The sequence below is a fragment of the Protomyctophum bolini genome, assembly GCF_963924005.1.
Source record: "Protomyctophum bolini genome assembly, chromosome: 11".
Taxonomy (NCBI): Eukaryota; Metazoa; Chordata; class Actinopteri; order Myctophiformes; family Myctophidae; genus Protomyctophum; species Protomyctophum bolini.
This window is the reverse complement of record NC_137872.1, coordinates 17,019,038-17,039,616: the sequence shown is the minus strand read 5'-3', so window position 1 is coordinate 17,039,616 and position 20,579 is coordinate 17,019,038. Positions and strand designations below refer to the sequence as shown.

The 20,579-nt window shown below is 42.1% G+C and overlaps 3 protein-coding genes across 3 annotated transcripts; 2 read left to right on the top strand and 1 right to left on the bottom strand.

Annotated features, from left to right (window-relative positions):
* Window positions 1-777: 777 nt before the first annotated feature.
* LOC308323319 (ceramide glucosyltransferase-like) lies at window positions 778-1,995 on the top strand (the record flags this gene model as incomplete). Its single annotated transcript, XM_080775040.1, has 1 exon — window positions 778-1,995. The coding sequence occupies one exon, from the start codon at window positions 778-780 to the stop codon at window positions 1,993-1,995; it is 1,218 nt and encodes a 405-aa protein (XP_080631166.1).
* A 6,959-nt stretch (window positions 1,996-8,954) lies between these two features.
* Window positions 8,955-16,680, top strand: LOC308324246 (uncharacterized protein). Its single transcript, XM_080776243.1, has 6 exons — window positions 8,955-9,937; window positions 12,435-12,490; window positions 13,814-13,882; window positions 15,065-15,116; window positions 15,224-15,260; window positions 15,429-16,680. Exons 1-6 carry the CDS (start codon window positions 9,415-9,417, stop codon window positions 15,463-15,465), a joined length of 774 nt encoding a protein of 257 aa, XP_080632369.1. The 5' UTR covers window positions 8,955-9,414; the 3' UTR covers window positions 15,466-16,680.
* A 2,250-nt stretch (window positions 16,681-18,930) lies between these two features.
* Window positions 18,931-20,388, bottom strand: LOC308323318 (nuclear factor 7, ovary-like; the record flags this gene model as incomplete). Its single annotated transcript, XM_080775039.1, has 1 exon — window positions 18,931-20,388. The coding sequence occupies one exon, from the start codon at window positions 20,386-20,388 to the stop codon at window positions 18,931-18,933; it is 1,458 nt and encodes a 485-aa protein (XP_080631165.1).
* Window positions 20,389-20,579: the final 191 nt, after the last annotated feature.

Below are 20,579 nucleotides of genomic sequence, written 5' to 3'. Positions count from 1 at the left end.
TCAATGAAACCTTCATACAACTTCAAAAAGCAACTTGCCAGGACTCAAGTCCTTGAGTGTGGAGGACCCACCGTTTCCCCCTCACCCCTACAAATGTGGGTTCTTATGGAATAATGTGTTATTTTATTTGCACTAATTAATAGATATGTTGTAGCCTGGTAAACCACCATGGTCACGTTTAATTTGCTGAAATCAAATGAAATGTGATTTCCATGACCGGGGTAGTACCTTTTTGCGAACGCAGTGAGCACTTACTATGAGACCTAGCAGATCATGTCTGTGTGTCTGTGTGTCTGTGTGTCTGTCTGTCTGTCTGTCTGTCCCGCTTTTGTGCCCATATATGGAGCTGAGTGATTACGTCACCATGACTCAGCCATAACCATATAAGGAGTCCCCAAAGCAGCTATACGTCCAAAACCCAAATATGTACGAGCTGCGTTCGCTTCCCGCGTTTGCGCGTCTTACTGGTATTATTAGAGCAGATAGCAGCAGAGAGCATGGACAGACAGACAGAGAGACAGACGGCCACAGGTACTCTGACAACTTAGTGCAGTAACCATTATCATAGTAATTGGAGGCCAGTCTATGACATCATATTGACACACAGACAGACACGCCATAAAAAGGACTGACATAGAGCTCCCAGTGCCATTCCACAACATAATATATATATATGATGTGCCCATCTTGCACCCCAGCCATTACAGGAAGGAGCTAACCCGGCAACAACCTGAACTTACAATTATCACTATCAGATTTGAATGGAAGTGACTCCTCATGGCTTTCCTGGAGCTTGCTCAGCACGGACTGTCCATTGTTGGAATCATATTATTTTGTATCATGTGGTGGCTTCACCTCATTTCAATTATTTACGTCCGCTGGTACATGCACAGGAGAGCCAAGCAGAACCTGTCCTTGAGGTATCTGGAAGGTGTTTCACTGCTGAAGCCTTTGAAGGGAATCGACCCAAACCTTGCGAGTAACCTGGAGACATTTTTCACGCTGGATTACGAACAGTATGAAGTACTGCTGTGCGTTCAGGACGCGGACGACCCAGCCATCGAGGTGTGCAAGACTCTCCTGGAGAAGTACCCCAACGTTGACGCCAAACTCTGCATAGGAGGCAGGAAGGTGGGGATGAACCCCAAGATCAACAACATGATGCCGGGTTACGAAGCTGCGAAGTACAATCTCATCTGGATCTGTGATAGTCGGATTAGAGTCAAGGCCGACACCCTGACTGACCTGACCAATCACATGACAGACAAGGTCGGGATGGTCCACGGGTTGCCATATGTTGCAGACCGAGAGGGATTCGCTGCCACTCTTGAGCAGGTGTACTTTGGGACATGTTTCACACGCTTGTTTATCTCGGCCCACGTCATGGGCATCGCATGTGTAGCGGGTATGTCTTGTCTGATGAGGAAGGAGATCTTAGATCAGGCAGGTGGACTTGAAGCCTTCGCCCAGTACATGGGAGAGGACTACATCATGGCTAAAGCCATAGCAAATAGAGGCTGGAAGATGGCCTTGGCAACTCAGATGGCAGTGCAGAACTGTGGCTCATCTTCATTCACCCAGTTTCAATCCCGCATGACCAGGTGGACTAAGATACGTATCAACACGATTCCTACCACTGTGGTGGAGCCCATGTCAGATTGTTTCGTGGCCAGCTTGATTATCGCCTGGGCAGCACATAACGTCTTCATGTGGAATATAACGGTCTTCTTCGTGTGCCACTGTTTGGCCTGGTTCATAGCAGACTATATACAACTCAGTGGAGTACATGTGGTCTGCATCTCTAAGCGGAAGTATGCCGTGGCCTGGTTCATCCGTGAGTCGATCGCCATGCCAATCTTCCTATTAGGCCTCTGCGGCCGTGCCACCATCACCTGGAGAGAGGCCCGCTACCACCTCTACTGCGGCGGCACTGCTGAGGAGGTCCTGGACGTCAGAGAGAGAGACAAGCGAGGTACAGCATGGGCGCCTGTGTGAAGGACCACCCGTGTTCTAGTAATAACAAGTTCTTAGTGCTTGTAGTGACAAGCAGCGGACAATTCACTATATTACAACTAAATAGTATCAAAGAAGGTTTGCAAGTTGAACCAACCGACACCCGGTGTAGGTGCTAGTTGAGTTTGGCCTGGCAGTTCGTCTCGGGGTCCTGCGTCTACAGATGTTGTCACTGCCACGTCTTCATGCAGGAAAGCAATATAGCTATCTTAGTGCTAGAGAGCTACAGTAAATAAGTGCAAAATTTGTGCAGTTTTTGAGGAGTTTTGTATAGGGGGCTGGCGCCCTCCTATACAAAGGTTTAATATTTGTCTTTAGTTCAATGTTTGTTTTGTAAACGCCATTGACAATGATGGGAAAATGTACATCATAATATGCCTCATTACGTCATATTGTCTCTTTATTGTTAATGGCGTTTAATGTTTGTGTTTGCACCGTTTGCTTTACATCACCATTATTACATCACCTAATCAACATGAGTTAGACTTTAATATATTAGCGCCCCTCACTTCACACGGGTGTGATTTTTTTTCCTTATAGATGGTCTAGCAATCTATCTATAAGAGGGTCAGATTGTGGGCATGCGTGCTAATCTCGCACACATCTGTTTTATACTTTTTTAAATAATTGTATAATGTAAGTCAATGGGGCTCTGATCGGGCTGAAACCTTGCCCAAATTTGGTGTCTTATATCATAGATATGTCAGAGGTGACTGATGTCACAGGATGGCCACATGAAGTCTGAGATCAATGTTGGAGCCATACTGCGTTCCCACTTATTCTACACCTCATGTCTCTTCACAGTGCCAGACTAGAGTCTTATTCTACACCTCATGTCTCTTCACAGTGCCAGACTATAGTCTTATTCTACATCTCATGTCTCTTAACAGTGCCAGACTAGAGTCAAGCTCTCAGGTTTTATTCTACACCTCATGTCTCTTCACAGTGCCAGACTAGAGTCAAGCTAGTCTGGCACCCCCCCAAACTCAGAGCTGCTGCCTTCTAAAAGGCACTGAGATTAACTTTTTCAGCTGAGATGAACTCTCGATGAAAAGAAAAGAACAAAATAATAATGTAATGTGTACTATTAGTTTGAGTTTTTCTCTGGCAGGCCTGGGAGCCGGAGGTTATGTTTTCACCCCTGTCCTTGTGTCCATGTGTGTGTTATTCCATCTGTGTGCAGCTACTCTCAGACACGATTGAAACACACTTACTCCTCCCAGTAGGCCAAGAAAGGGACATTAATGCCGATACATGTATGCTAAATGAATGCTGATGTACTAGTGCTGATAACAAAGACTTGATCATTATTGGGACGACCTCACCACTCTGCCTGGATGGTACTTTTATGTGGGGGAAGTTGATTGGCAGTGGGGAATTTCATATGCAGAAATTAATATTATAGACAATCCCACCGACTATCCCTCAAACAGATTGCCCACAGACACCTTGTTGATCTGACCTCATCAAACTCTTAGATCTCCATATATGGAGCTGACCTGTTCTGACATTCCATATGATGATCCTTCCTCTGTCTCCCTTTTGACTGATACCTGTCCATTCAAACTCTAGACAGGCCCGCCCCAAAGTCATTAGCACAACCGCGCCCGGCAGCTGGCGAAAACTAGAGTTCTCAACAGTCCGGAAAATTAAGGTCCGGCCGTAAATGAGCCCTAACTGGCTGGCCCGAGGCCCCCCCTGGCCTTATAGCACACATACACCCTACCCGGCATGAAGAAGAAAAATTATATATGTATATATATATATATATATATATATATATATATACATTCTGAGGCCTGTTGTTTTTGCGCGGGGGTGTCTTACTGGTAATATATTCACTTGATTCATCTAGTCATTAAACAAATGACAATGCCAGAATGTATTATTGAGCAAGTACACACGCTGTGCTGAGAAGATTTATGCCACGCAGGTCAGTCAATCAGCTGCGGGGAACATACAGTACTACCAACAGTATGAGGGTTTGTTGTGTATATTATGTAGATACTTGGTTGAATATTTTGTAACACTTTAAATGTGTATGTGAAATGTGATGTCTCTGGACATCAAAAGTAACTGGTGTAATTGTGGAATCAATTTAGGGTTGGTATGGTCCATGGGAGGGGCTTAGCCTATATAAGTATAGGGAGACTTCCCACTGCCAGGCAGTCAAAGCAGGACTGCAGAAGTGTGAGGACCTAGAGCCAATCTGCCCAGCTTGCTGTGTAAATACCTTCGTTCAGTTTTGATGGTCTGTGAAAAAGTTAATAAAGAACCGGCTTCTCTGCATCCAAGGTCTCTGTCTGACAGTTTTCTCCAACTTTTGGCTGTTCTTCCTAAATGTGCCTCATATGTTCGGCAAACACTACCCACACTATAGGGCAAAGTGTGACAGGCGATAATTATTTGGATCATTAACAACTCCACCTTTTATATAGTGGAGAAATATGTGCCATTTTCCATATATTGGGAACTATGCATGTTGACACAGAAAGATTCAAAATATGCGTTATACAATTAATGGAGCAGCTAATTAAGAAAAAAGGAGTCAAAACAACCCTCCCCTGTTGACTTTCTGGAGTCAATGGAGAGCAGAGTGGTAAGAACAGGGTACAAGAAAAGGGTTCCAGGGAGAAGTGAGAGCTGTGCCTCTCCGTATGAGAGACATGGCTTTCAGCATCCATATGTGTGTTTCTGGGTATATCAAAGAGGTGACCTGCTGTAGCAAAATGTTTGTTAAAAGCTGTGCAAATACCATTTAGGTCAGAAACTACACACTGACCGATGTTCACATGTGCAGGTAGTTTTTTACGAGTTTACAATTTTCCAAAAATTAGCTGGGTTGGAATCACAGCCCAGTATAGTAGTATAGCATCTATGTAATAGTCAGACTTAGCTTTTTTAGTGTGTGTGTGTGTGTGTGTGTGTGTGTGTGTGTGTGTGTGTGTGTGTGTGTGTGTGTGTGTGTGTGTGTGTGGAAGAGGCATTCCTTACCAAGGTGCTTAAGTACCAGCGTCTTGAGGATGCTATTATACAGCTTGGCTACAAATGTAAACTACTTGTGTTCATATTTGGAAGCCTCGGTAATGTCCATAAATCAGTCGTGAGGGGCCTGCAGATTGCAGGCATGCCCAAGCCGAGAGCTAAGGCTCTTCAGTGTCTGCAATAATTGGCAGTCGCCATATATGGAGAAGGCGATGCTTTCTGTACCCGTGATGGCGTGATCTGTATCCTGAAGCACAAGTTTGCGCATCCACTATTGTTTGTGTTCAAGAATTTCTTGTAAAATGTGAATGCAAATAAAGATGATTTGGAGCAGCTTGCATCATTGCGTCTTTGCGTCGCTGGCTCCCATTGACAATGAATGGTAGACTGCATCGTTTAATCTGCTCGTGTGAACGCAACATAACACTATGCACACCTGACGAGCCCTAGCACTGAGGAGTGAGGACCATGTCTGATGTCAGCTTTATACTGTCTTACCGGTATATTTTATTATTACCCTATAATATATATATTTTTAAAAATTACTAAACCCTTTTGATATCTATAGGGACAACCAACCCCATAAACTGACAACCTGCCCCATGGTGGGGTTGTTTCACATGCCACAGTGTATTTAATGGTTAATTACTTTTTTTAAATATGTTTTAAGAATGTAAAGAGCTTCCCGCTAATGAATGACTATTGTAAGTTGTGTCGATGATGAGCAATTCACACCAGACTAAAAAGTGTGACAACCAACTCTGGGAGATCCCCTGTTATCAGATGGGTGGAGCATGTACTACATTTACATTGGTGATAAAAAATAAATGATTGGGGGGAGGTGGTATCAAACGCAGGGGCATGGATTCCCCCGTCCCCCCTTCCACAGTAAATCCAATCCCAAACAATACTATTGAACTTGCTCCAAGTGTTTGAAAGGACTGTTCCATTACAACCTTTGGTTCAGAAACTCTTAGATTTGTCAAAGAGGGGCATAAGAAATTAGGGTATTCGACAAGACTTGGCCATTAAGCTTTTTTCAGCAGGGAAAACATGGGCTTTTGTGTCCCCCAACATGCATGTAGTGTACAGTACCGCAATATTTACCCTGCCCATGGCTCACCAATTTAGAGATAGAGTTTCATTAAGATAAAGCTGTACAGCAAGAGCTATAATTTCACCCACTCTTAGCTCTAGCACTTTCGTGGAAAAGGATTTCCTAGTTTAGCCCATCCTTACATGGGAAGAGCTTGGGAAGGATTGAGTTGAAGATGAATGGATCGAGGGTTGGTATACTATATCACAATTTGGCCAACAAACAGACCAGTACACTACTCCCACGATCCCTTTCACCTCACAACACCCTGTCTGACACTAAAAATAGCATCCCATTCTTGAAGTTTTCAATCTATGCTGCTACTGCCACATGTAGGAGTTAAATGAGAGGGAGAGGTACGGGGTGCCTGGGGAGAGCGGGGGAGTTAAGGGTTCAGAGGGCTTGTCGACATTTGCCCTTAGCCGTGGCCTGTGGCCAGCGGCCTTGCTGATAGTAAGGTAACAAGAGAAAATGACAAACAAGGGGCAAACACTGTTTTCTGATTTGACGAAAACAGAAAGATTTGAACTGGGACTGGGGGGCTGAGGGGCAGGGGAGGGGGCTATATTCCAAGATTGTGCCAGTTAAATATATGGGTCAAGTGTTCTATCGTGGCTTGAGCCAGGTCATCCAAGCTGAGAGTGAAGAAATGTCTTTGGCATGTCTGAGCCACATCTCCACTTTCAGCCACTTTGCAGTCTTCACCTCGATCATATCTCCTCTCCTCTCTCATTCTCTCCTTTGCTCTTTCTACCTCAGCTGTTTCTCACTGTTGGTAGTCGATCACTGTTAGAAATTACACTACACTGTTGCTCTTGAACTCTGAAGAGGGTAGTAGTTCCACAACGTAAAAAGTACTGTCCTGAATGTTTTAAAAGACGACTACTAACTTTAGAGTTTAGTCCCTTAGTCTTAGCCTTTTCTTTGAGTTTTCTTTTTTGCTTTCTCATGCCCCATGTAAAGCTAAAGAAGCTTTACATGGGGCATGAGAAAGCAATTGTGGGTGCTTGGGTGCTTAAAGCGTTATATACATTTGAGATACTCCACCAAACCAATTCACTATTTTCTTCATCCATTATCCAGATCTATTTTATTTCTTTATTTTATTATTTATATAATTTATTTCAAATTATTATCTATTATGCTGATGTCATCCCAGATTTGACTACTTCTGTTGCTTGTATTGTTCCATGCATATCTCTCTCTCTCTCTCTCTCTCTCTCTCTCTCTCTCTCTCTCTCTCTCTCTCTCTCTCTCTCTCTCTCTCTCTCTCTCTTGTTCACCCTTACCCCCCCATGGCCCCCACCCTAGATGCTGGTTCTGCCTGAGTTTAATTACAGTTAAGCTGGAGTTTCCATTTCCACCGTCACAAAATGCTTGCTCAGGGTGGCACTATAATAAAATTAATTTGAATTGAATTGCAAATTTACATTATAAGTCAGTTCTCCATTGACGCTCATGCACATTTAATATTTTTGAGTGGTGCTAGCCACTCCTATGTGGAGCTGTGTGTATGTTTTGTGTACGTACGTGAATAGTATACACACACACACACACACACACACACACACACACACACACACACACACACACACACACACACACACACACACACACAGAGGCTAGGGAGGAGTACAGTACAGTACAGTACAGTACAGTACAGTACAGTACAGTACAGTATACTATGAACTACAGTACAGTACAGTACAGTATACTACAAAGTACAGTACAGTGTGTGTGTGTGTGTGTGTGTGTGTGTGTGTGTGTGTGTGTGTGTGTGTGTGTGTGTGTGTGTGTGTGTGTGTGCGCGCGCGTGCGTGGGGTGGGGGGTGTAATGTCAGCATGCTTCTTTCAAAGCTACAATAATCTGTGCTATTGCATTGCTACCCTTCGGTGGCGATAATCAGGTGGCATGTTGTGTACAGTCAGATAAGCACTATGCAAGCCATACACTAAGAATCAAAGCTGCTCACTAGCTCCACTAAACGCCTTGCACAAATGTCACAGGTGATATAAAATCGTGACTTTTCTGAACTAGTATCTCCCTCAGGTTTTCCTTTATAGAAGCTTAGGTGAGAATTGACAGTGGTGGTGGTGGTGTGTGGGGGGTAGGGGGTAGGGGGCACACCGGCACAGTGTTGGTCCCACACTGAGAGTGTGCCAGGGGAAGGTCACATTACACTGACTCTGTGAGTGCGTGGTTTTAAATAGAGTCGCGGTTCAACCCCCCGCCTTGCACAAACTCCATTCTATTTTGAGGCTTCAGATTTAGGCGGGGTTACTGGGGAACATGGGAGTGGATACTACACAGGAGAAGACAGGAGAAGAGGAAGGGTTGTATGAGATCTGTCTTATTGTTGACTGAGGTGCTTATTGGAGGAGTAGAGAATCAGTGGTTGATTCATTGTTGCGGGGGACGTGGGGGTGATACAATCAAACAAGTTCTGACTATGGGCTATGCAGCCAATGTGCTCACTTGGAAATCATGACACTGACAACAAATCCTGTCCCTGCATCTCAGACTTGACTACTGATATAGTTCTGATATCATCCTCTTCTCTCTCCATCTCTCCAACCCTTCTCTCGCTCTGTATGAAAATGTTCCCCTCCCTTCTTTCTCGATATATGGTCATCTTCACCTTCTGCCACGGTCCTCTCTAAAGTTAAACTTGAACATTTGATGACGATGGAGCAACCAGTGCACTGCTTCCTAACCCCCCCATATCATCATCTCTTGCTATCCCTCCTAGTTCATTAACTTATGGATACTGCAGGCGTGCCCACAAGCATTTGCCCCTGTCAGTCAGTCTAACTGCACCCCCCCCCCCCTTCATCTCATCTTACTCCCTAGGTTGGTCTCACTCTTTTTCTGTGCGTCTCACATTAGTCCTGTCTGTGTCTCCGTCGCTGCCCAGGTTCCAACGGGTCTCCTCACACTGAGTTTTTTACTGCAGTCTTAAACCATCACGCAATTGCTACGCAGCTGGGTAGACGGCACCTGTATCCTGGTCTGGTCCCAGTTTCCAAAGGAGGGCACCTGTTTTTCCAGGGATCATTTTTGCCAGGAGTTGGGAACAAGTGTCTGGATTTTTACTTGGAATATCCCCTGTAATTTGGACATTGCATCTGGTGGCCATTCCCTAGTGGTGTTCTAGAGTGTATGCACTTTGTGTGATTGTGTGTTAACTTTTGAGTGTGTGCGCGTGGGGAACAGGTAGGCAAAGATCTCCATTGTTGTCAGTGTGCACGTGCTGGACTCCTGCACTGACCGAAGATTTATTCCATATTATCTGGTCCAGTCCTATTCACTGTGATTAAACATGGCCTCGTTTAAGACCCTGGTCTTGGCTATGCTCCTAGCCCTGCTATGCTCCTTCCAGTCCCCAATGGCTCCCGCCTTCGGTGTCAAGGCACAAGACCTGCCGTCTGTCCGGGAGGACGGCCTGGTTGCTGATGACGATGATGACGATGATGACGATGATGATGACGATGATGACGACGATGATGATGACGATGATGATGATGATGATGACGATGACGACGACGACGACGATGATGACGACGACGACGGCGATGACGACGACGACGACGACGATGATGATGATGACGATGATGATGATGATGATGATGATGATGACGACGATGATGATGATGACGATGATGATGACGACGACGATGATGACGATGACGACGATGACGACGACGATGATGACGACGATGACGATGATGACGACGACGATGACGACGATGACGATGATGACGACGACGATGACGACGATGATGACGATGACGATGATGATGACGATGATGACGACGACGATGACGATGATGACAGTCACGAAGGTAAGCCACGTTCAAATTAACGTTCTCTTACCTGTTTTCCTGTCCCATCAGTAACATCAGTGTGTCCTCATCCCCTGTCATCTCTCTCTGTCTGGACCTATTACAGGAGGGTGAGAGGGGAGGAGCTAAGTTGTGCCTTAGCCCCTCCCCTGTCGTTAACTCTCTTAAACCCTCAGTCCTTTGCTCAACCCGCCACTTAGTTTGACGCATGAACCAGAGCACATACTGTAGGTCTCTAGAAGTCCCTCCTTTCCATATGTCAACAATCCTTAATGCCTCTGACTTTGTGTTCTTTTCCCTGCTTAAATAGAGTTATGAGCACTCTGGGGAAATTGAACTGGCCCGTCTGAAGCCCGACTGTCTGAAGGCCTACGTACAGTACACTAGCTATGAACTTGGGGACTGCAGGAGCATTGATATGACAGAGAGAAAGAACAAAATGCCAATTTCACACAAACCAAGCCTTACTTGGAAGTCAGTCATCGGGTCAAATATTTTGAGACCTTTTGATTTGTGTTTCGTTTGAAAGAATGGGATCTTCCTTTCTCGTTTGTTTTGGATCGGATTGACATTTGTGTCTCCATGTGAAACTACAGAGAAAGAAAGGGTGACAGTGATATGGAGAGGGGGACTTGATAGAGAAACAGACAGAGGGAGACGAGCTTGCGGGCCACTAAATTGATTGGTTTGGGAATCTAGAGTTACCAAGAGATGAAGAGTTTCTCTCTTTCTCCATATCTCTCCATCTCCTTCTTTCTCTGTGGAGCATCTATATGTCATTGTCTGTTGAACAGTTTTTAATGAACAGAATGTATTTTTCAAGTCTGGTTTGTGTATTTGTAAAAATGTTAAATACGGATTAATAGCACATCTATCAATGTATGTAACTGTGTTTTAACCATAGTTCAATAACTATATATTTGTGGTCTTAATATTGGTCTTAATTTTTTTTCAATAATAGTAAACACAACTTTGAACTCACTATTATGGAAAATAATAACAATTTCGATTTATTTATTTATTTATTTCAAATTTCCCCATATCTATAAAGTGCCTTTGTTGGCCAACAATATTTAAAGGCAAATGTTTGAGTAATTTGTTGCAACTATAAGCTGAGCATAAGTTTCTGTAAGATTTCTTAAAATATAATAGAAATATTACAGATTTGTTGATTTGTTTTTTCTGATGTTGGGGGAGAGAGAGAGTGGGAAAAGAGAGAAACGTCTCTTCCTGTAGCGTGCAAAAGCTGTCTGTTAAACAACAAATTGTCAATCGTCAGTTCAGCATGAAACAATGGAATTGATTGTCACTGTTTTTTCTCTTCACGTGGATGTTGTGTGACGTTTAAGTTGACTGTGAACACTCATGTGTGAATACTGTGATGACTGCCACTGTGTCCACATCTCATTAACCCTACTTTCAATCATGAAATAAATCAATTGATCATAAACTGCATGGATGCACATTTGTTGCTAGAAGGCAGAGGTTAGCCAGTTATTTTATGCACAGTAAAATCCTCAGTGTTACTTCCATTATGTAACTCAGATAGTATACAAATGGAACCAAGTGTACCGTCACGGGTCCACCTGGTTGTATTTGTCAGAGTTAAATTAGCACTCAGGATTGTACAGTGTGGATTGTAGAGAGGTGTGTGATTATTTGAACCATTTTGGGTCATGTTGAGTGTATAACTGTCACCTGTGTGAGAACCTGTTTCTTGAATCTCAACTGTTTTTATGCATCAGTGAGTATTTGTTTGAACTGTACATGAAGCATGCACTATACTTACTCTCTCAATTGTGTGAGTGCATGTTCGAGTGTGGTGTGTGTGTGTGTTTATACAATATGACCCAATCCGATTTTAGTACATGGGGATTTTGGGCCCAACACAGTATAATAATAACGGATAGGAACATTATAGTTATGATTATGTCAACGTTAAATTATCTTAACAATAGTAGCTGACTGTCAGCGAGGCCAGATATGTTAAGATTGTTTCTAAAGATGTTCAACTTTTTTACACCTTCAAACATAATCAGTTTACAATAAACTGATTTTAGTTCTCTGCTGGCCCAAAGGAAATTATTACCTTAGATGTTATACACTGGGACTTGGTATGGAACTGTTTTTTTGTTTTCTTTTTCCACAAATGTCTAAAGTAAATTTGGTTAGCTTATGAATTAACCATAAATTGTTATGTTCTTAATAAAACATAATTTCCTGTTATATTTATTGTTTCAATATTGAATATTGAAATATAGTATATTTCCATTATTGTATTGTTAATATTTGTGCACCACTATCTATAGGTCATAATTTGCAAATGGCGTGTGGTCTCACCAAGCCCTGATGTGTTTAGTTGAACAGTATCTTTTTTAGCTATAATCATTTATTTTACCCAAATGTACATCACTGTTCAATGAACTGTACACATTCACCCAGCATCCATATCAAAAGCCAGTCAAGACACAGATAGTTATTAGTATATTTTTTGCAGATGCTGCGGACGATTATTCCCAAGGCTCTGTGTGTGCATTTTGTGAATTCTGCGAGGTAGGTCTGTTTCTTTTATTATCATTTTAATGTTAAGACTTTTAGATTGAGGTAAGTCTGTTTTCAAAGGTCAGTGAACACTCCCATAATGTGGGCTTTCGGGAATACCATCATGACTATCCTCCAACAAATCTGATCAAAGTTAAACTTCAATGCAAACCGCATAGAACATTCAGCAGTGCAAGTTATCAGACAGCATGGAGACGAACCATCCTTCCAAATACATGTATGTTGGCAATGAAGCATTTAGTAGGATTGTCCTAGATTTGAGTACAACAACACACTCTGCTACTGCTATAGTAAAATCCAGAGCATAACAATGTGGGCATTTTAGATTTTTCACCTATATTGACATGCCCACAATAAGAACACCGGGATGAAAGTGGTTAATGTATCAGACAATGCAATATCAAATCCACAAGAGAAGGCTCTTATAAGGAGTGATCCTAGGCAGGTAAAGGCTCATTCATATTCTGGATTTTCGGTGGTGAGGTGACCACCGCTCCGGTGGTGAGGTGACCCAGAGCTGAAATAACGTTGAGGGGTGGTGAGTAAAAACAGAGAGAATGGGCTAGGACGGTGGCGGTGGTTTGCTCTTCACCGTGGCTCGTGACGTCATGTTGTAGTTCGGTGATCACCTCACCACAGAAATTCCAGACTATGAATAACGCTTAAGGGGACACAGGTCCAAGCTGCATGGGGCACATTCAGGACTGATCCTAGGCCAGCAGGGGCACACAGGCCCATACATGGGGGACATTCAGGGTTGCAGGGCACGGGTCCATACATGGGGGACATTCAGAACTGATTCTAGGCCAATAGGGGGATAGTCTGGTAACATAATCAGGTGTCTTCTGCAGACCGGGCTGGCCCCAAGCGCTGAATGGGCGGGCGTTTAGCAGAAACCAAAATATGCCAATCACAGTCTGCACTCATGCAGGACAGACTCTTCACTTTTTGGTTTCTGCAAAACTCCCACCCAGCACATGCAAGACTGGTCTGCAGAAGACACATGGTAATGTGAATTCACGCGACCGGATGTTTTACCAGACTATACCATGGACACACACAGGTTGATACATTGGGGGCATCCTATAGGCCAGCAGTGGGATCAACAGGTCATGGCCCCATGGGGATGATACAGGATCTCTGGAAACTAAACATAGCACTTTTCTGTGTACTGTAATGGCTGTTGTGCATCATATCAACACTGATTGTTTTTGATGACCTTGTCTACTGTCTTGTGTGGTGTATTTAACGCATTTTGATGTGTTTGCTATAGTCTTCCTTGTTCTAATTTCCTCCACCGTTCATTCTTTACAGCACTGTGATAGCTGTGACAAGTGTCCTTGTGCAGAGGGAGACAAAGCTGAGCACTGTGATGCCTGCAAGGTGAGCCATCAGCACAGCACAGCACAGCACAACACAACACAACACAACACAACACAGCACAGCACAGCACAGCACAGCACAAGCCTCAACACAGCGGCCCAGAGTTAGGCCTCATACACACATATCAAACAAACATTCTGTGTTCCGTCTGTGTTTCCTGACCGCCTCAATGCTTTTCCATTGGAAGTCACGTGGTTTGACCAAACACTTGTGTTTGATGGGGGGTAGTGGATTTTATAAATATTTATCCAATTTAGTATTAACAAGGCCTTGTGGCTAAATAATAACTACACTGACTGCATGGAACCATTGCAACACAAATTCTCTTTTCCAATTCTTGAAAAGTCATGTTTGTGAACATACAACAACAAAAACAACTGCATGCACACAAATTAAAGCATTTGAGAAATCATCACAAAACACATATTGGTAAGTTAATTAAACGCCGTCAACTTAACTTATATGTAATTTGATTCGTTAAAATGACAACAATACATGCCTGGCTGCACAGCACAAATCATGCACGACAGTGCACATATCACCATGGACAGGACAGTGATCATGTCATTTTGGAACACAATTCAACCAATGTCAGGCAGGCCCATTACATGTTGGACACATATAGTATGGTGGTGAAGATGATGGGGCTGCCTGACATGCCAGGGGCCTGCACACAGTCCTGACATAAAGATTGATGTGATTGTGACGGGCACTCCGGGAGTGCTGAGGGCAGCCGGCCCACCTCAGCCTCCCCCCCCCCCCCCCCCCCCCCCCTGAACCTCTGCCTCACAATTAAGTCAAAGCCCATATGGGTGGCTGAAGAAAATAAAGTATACAGTATACACCTACTGTATACACACACAGTAGGTGTGTGTGTGCCACCCTTATCCCTAAACTAATTTGCCATTTTTTACTATTAAAAGAAACCTTTTAAAATAGTTCAAATAGCCGATCTACAAGATCACAATTTCTCAATCGGCTATAAGTTGAACTATTTTAAAATGTTTTTCAAAATGGTAAAACATGGATAAGGGATAAGGGTGGCACACACACGCCTACTGTAGGACATAGGCCACATGCATGATAATATATAGGTAAGTAATTATATTATGTAACTTTAGGCTACTATATAACATTATGCAACAACAGTCAGAATTACATAGCCTACCTCTTTCTCCACAGATGTGCTCTTTCTGCCACGTGTGTCCAGTTTGTGAAAGTGTTTGTAAGCCTGGTAAGTGTGATTTGGAGTCCTTACAAAGTCTTGAACTTGAAACAGGGCAGCCCTGAATTACATGATGATTCTATGTTTATTGTTGTTATTTTCCTCCCCCAATTAAGGTGGTTTTCTTGATGAAGTGACTGGATCAATCTACAAGTAAGACACTTTAATAGCAATAATAATAATAATAACTGTAATAATAATAATAATAATAATAATAATAATAATAAATAAAAAAAAGCTTGATGACATTCCCTCCCTGAAGGACATACTGAAAGAGGCCTTTGGGTTACTGTAGCCAAATAACTCTTTCTCCATCCACAGGACTGTTGCTGACGTCTTTGATGATGAAGCAGAATAAGCCAACAGTATTTTGCCACCATGTGGCAAAATTAGTATACTGCACACACAAGGGACTGTAACATCACTGAGAATCTCTGCATCATCATCATCATCATCATCACCAATTGTTAGTTATTTTTGTTTTGTTTTGTTTGTTTGTTCGTTTTGTCTGAAAACATTACGCCATGAAACACTTGTATTCAATAAACAAGAGGGGATATTTTGATTAAAAATGTTTACATAGATATGTATGCTATGTATTATTGTACATTGTCCATTATTGTCACTTTACTGAACATGAAATCAGAAGATAAATATAGTAAATGAATGTGTGTAGTACGTTTGTGTGTATTTAGTGTTTCATAATGGACTAAATAACACCATGGTAGCATATGTAGCTACCTATTTGCACAATGGTTCAGCAATAGCACCTGAATGAACATGTATGCATTGTAAAACACGCAATGGCCTTCATTTGTTGTATGTACAATACAAAATACCTTAACAAATATAGATAACTAAATGTCTGACCAGTAAAATCCACCATGTTAATGTATCCATTTGATACTGAGAATGTACAGTGTACACACATAACCTAATGGACCCAAATGGTGTACATTCTGAGTGTAATGGTATTATATTATATTATTTAACAGTGTAGCCTACTGGGTAGCCAGGTGGGAAGCACTAAATGTGATAATGCACTAAACATCAATGTGTGTCATAGAGTCACACTAGGTATCCACGCGTGAAATGTTCTTTAAAGTATGTGGCCGATATAAGAATTATTTTCAACCAAACACAACATTGAGAATTTGTCGAGGTGATATAAAGGATGATCACTTGAAATGCATGCAGACACAGAGATATCTGATTCTGGTTCTGCTTCAAAGTGAAATTAGTGACTGAGGAGTATACAGTGTATGTATTGTATAGCCTATGTGTATTAATAGACACAGGGTATTAAATGCACTGAGCATTAAATACAGAGCATACCCCTCAGAAGGGTATATTAATGCACATTTTACCGTAACATGATGGGCAACAACGAATGGCAGGTGATAAATAGCATTTGTGCTATTACTTAAAATGTCTCAAAACATAAATGTAACCATGAATTTCTTACTGCTTTAGGATTTTCTCACCATTGCCAGCATTGTTTAGAAGACAACCTTGTATCGCTTATGATTCTGTCTGTGAACACTTACGTTTCAATAAAGCATATAACGCAGTACCTGTTGGTGTTGTCAATTCTACCATAGGATATTCCCTTACAGTTGTCAAAAGTTGTCAAATCCATCCTAGGAATGGAATGAAATACAATAAAATAAACTTGTCTCTGTAGTATGCTACAGTATAACTGTAGGCTTAATATCAGGTCAGGGACTACTATCAGCATAGACAAATAAATTACAGGAGTCTATCTGTAAGTGGTTCTCAAAGTGGGGTCGGGGGACACCGAGGGGTCCTTGAGGGGGTTCCATGGGACGGAGTAATAGTACCAAATGAAATAGTACTCATTGTAGAAGCCATCCTCACTGTTTATGTATGTCTCCTTATTATTATTATTAATCACAATTGTTGTAGCTATTTGGCATTATTGGGCTTTAGTTTGATGGGTTATAATTGAATTCTTGTTTGGACAACAGGGGCACGCCTCCCCAGGCCTAATTGCTTGACAGAGGGTATAAGTAGGCCTGGGTGATTGGGGAGCGGCATGCACCTGGTGGACGAATGGTTTTTACCTGACAGACAGAACAGAGATCATGCCATAACAAGGAAGAGAAAATGTGCCTGTTTGTAATGTATCATTCCCTGCACTTTGGAAAGTAAATGCAAACCAAAAAGACATTGAACCTGTTGGACAATTTATTTCTTATGTCTGCGTACATCCTTAATCCCTGAGTGCATCAGTGCATGGGTTTGTTGGCTATAAGGTAGAAATGTTTGGAACCAACAAAGAGCCACAACACTCATCAATCATATTGGATTGTAATTAATAATGCATTAATAGGTTAATCACTTAATGATGCAGCTGGTAAAGGTGGGTCTGATTTTAATTAATGCCTAGATTTGATGTTATTTTGCATTTTCTTCTACTACTTCTAGATTCTGTCCAAAACTCACACAAATCGTGCACATATCGCTGGGGTCATGTGATCAAGATGTGTACGTCTGATTTTTTTCATATCCCATTTCAAATGGTTAAGATAAGTTTGCGGGCCCTGTGCTCAGAGGAACACACCTTTCTAGTTGATTATTGTATGGACTTTGTCCATGGCGGAGCAGAGACGGGAGACACCATCTACTACAGTCACGATGACGACATAAAACATCTTTTACATGATAATACATACTTTTATGATATGCCAATCTGATAGCACAACTGATATTCAGGTGGTCACAGAACGACAGGTCACAGAATGTGTTCTCAATATGCCAGCTGTAACACTGGGTCCGTGGGTCGAGACCTATATGTCGCGGACACATTTTTTATGGGTCCCTCTATTCCCCAAAAAGCAAAACAAATTCAGCAATTTCTTCAGTAATTTAATTTCATGACGAAATCAAAGAAGAACCAAAGAAATTCCATAAATTACAAAACAAATGTTTAAGAAGTATAGTGAAATAGTCGATCTACAACTGAGCTTGTAGATCGTTTGGGTCCCGACTCTCTTTTGAGTCACAGGCTAAAACATTTTGGAACCACTGCCCTACAGGCTTTCATTTACATGAGTTAATTCAAGGATTTGATTTTTGCACTTGCTGAGTTTATTGATATCAGTGTAAAATGTTTCTCTGCTGTCATCACATGTATTTCTCAGTTAGTTTCCCTGTGAAGGAAAATTACATAGTCTCAACTGAATAATATCAGACAGGTTTTGAGTTAAAAACACATATTTCAAAAGGGTCAAGTGACATAGTATAAATTAACCTGTAGATAGAACGACAATACCTCCAGAAGTCTACATCTCGGAAACCCACTGCATGGGTCTGTACATTGAGCTTTACTTTACCTGTTTAACCCATTAAAACCAGGAAAGAATCAGTGTCATTTTAGATGTTTGCACTCTGTGACCTTGTGTATCTACTGATTTAGAAGGCATTTGTAGAATCTTAATGAGTTAATGTTATGGTGTTATCAATCAAGTGATGACACACTTGAATTTCCCGGAAGGGTTCATAGTCTACCACACCCTTGTATAATTTCATAAAACCTCTGTAATATTTAACATACTGTACTACTGACCTCTGATAACCTTATTATCCTTATTTCCACAATTTTATTTCCAGAACAAGAATTTAGTTAGAACTTGCACATTGTGAATCTTTTTATTTTTTGTTTATCTCAAAAGTAATTGTCTTAAATAACTTTATAATAATTTAATATTGACAGACAGTGGATGTGATCAGTTTTGTTTTAGGAAACACTTATTCAAGAGTCTGTGTGGTGTGTTTGACTGTCTTCAAACACACAATTATTCTAAAATTGAGTACTAAACCTTGTTAAAGACTCAATGGTTTGTTCATCATCATCTCCATGTCTGACCAAGTTGTCCAGAGTTACACTGTACTTTTCTGGCAACATCTTAAGAGGAAGAGTATCACTGGTGTCAATGTATGGAAAGAGTATGTCAGTGAACGTGTGTGTGAAGGTGTGTATGTGTAAGTTAGTATCAGGATCAGAGAATGACAGCTTTCCTTTGTCCCAGTCCAGCTGGACTCTGATCCTCTGGGGCTTCTCTTTCAATGAGAGATCAGTGTCTGACCCTGGCGAAGACCCTGCTCTATATTTACCTTCATATAACCATATACTCCAGTATTGACCTCCTCTGTCTTCCTTCTTCTGGAAAGACTCTGCTAACACACCCAGTATCCAGTCTGCATTGTCTCCAACCTCAACGTCCCAGCTGTGAGTCCCTGAGTTGAAGCCCTCAGAGCCCAGGACATGGTAGAACCAGTCAAACCTCTCTGGGTTGTCAGGAAGGTGCTGGATCTCTCCACGTCTCACACTGGTCAGATCATCAGACAGGATGAGCGCTGGATGGGCAGTGTTGGGGTCCAGTATCACAGGAGTGTGGGAGACAATGTCCTTCATCTTGTTCCAGACTCTCAACTTCAGGTTGCCCAGGTGTTTGGCCACATCTATGCATGCTCCTGAGACCAGCTGTGGTTCCTGCAGTGTGAACTGGACTTTTTCCATCGTGGTCTTGTAGTTTTGCATGAATGAGATGTGTTCATTTTTCAGCTCCTCTTCTATGGTTTTGATTATGTATGAAAGGGTGGCTGTCTTTCTATTCAGATCCTCAATCTTCTCCATCATCATCTGACTCTTCTGCTGCTCTTCCTCGATCAGGACAGCGATGCTATTCTCCTCTTCCTCTTGTAAAAATTGATGAAGCTTCTTAAAGTGTTTCTTTATCTGTTTTTCTGTGTGCCTGGTCTGGACCTTAATGTATTCTGCTGTCTGGTCATAGTTTGTTTTAACTTCATGAAAAACCTCCAGTTTCTTCTGTAAAGGCTTCAGTGATTTTTTGACTTCTTCCTTGTAATCCAGTACTGCTTCGTCGATGGGTCTGAAACTGTGGCTTATGTGTTTTTTAGAATCCCGACACACAAGACACACTGACTTATGACATTCCAGACAGAAGAGTTTGAGTTTCTCTGCATGCAGACTGCAGAGAACCTCAGAGACTGTTGAGGTTCTCTGATGTCTCTCCTGTATGAAGTCCTCACACAGGTTCTTCAGAGCCAGGTTACAGGGTGGATCTATTGAATTAAGTTTCTTACAAACTGGACATTCATGTATTACCTTCCCTCTCCACCATCTTTGCAGACAGGCTTTACAGAAGCTGTGGCTACATAATAGGAGAACAGGATCTATAAAGATGTCACAACATACAGGACAGGAAAAATCCTTTTCTTGAAACTTGGAAGCCATTTAGTCTCTGATTGAAGTTACAAACACGCTCCAAGACAGGAATTCAGTCAGTCAGTCAGTCAGTCGTGGTACTGGTAACACTATCTCCCAGAATGTTCCCTGATTCTGAAGTTAACTTTCACTCTGAATCCTGGTTCTTATTAAAGTCCATTCAGCCAACAGAGTCAGCAGCACGCCAGCACTGCTACAGC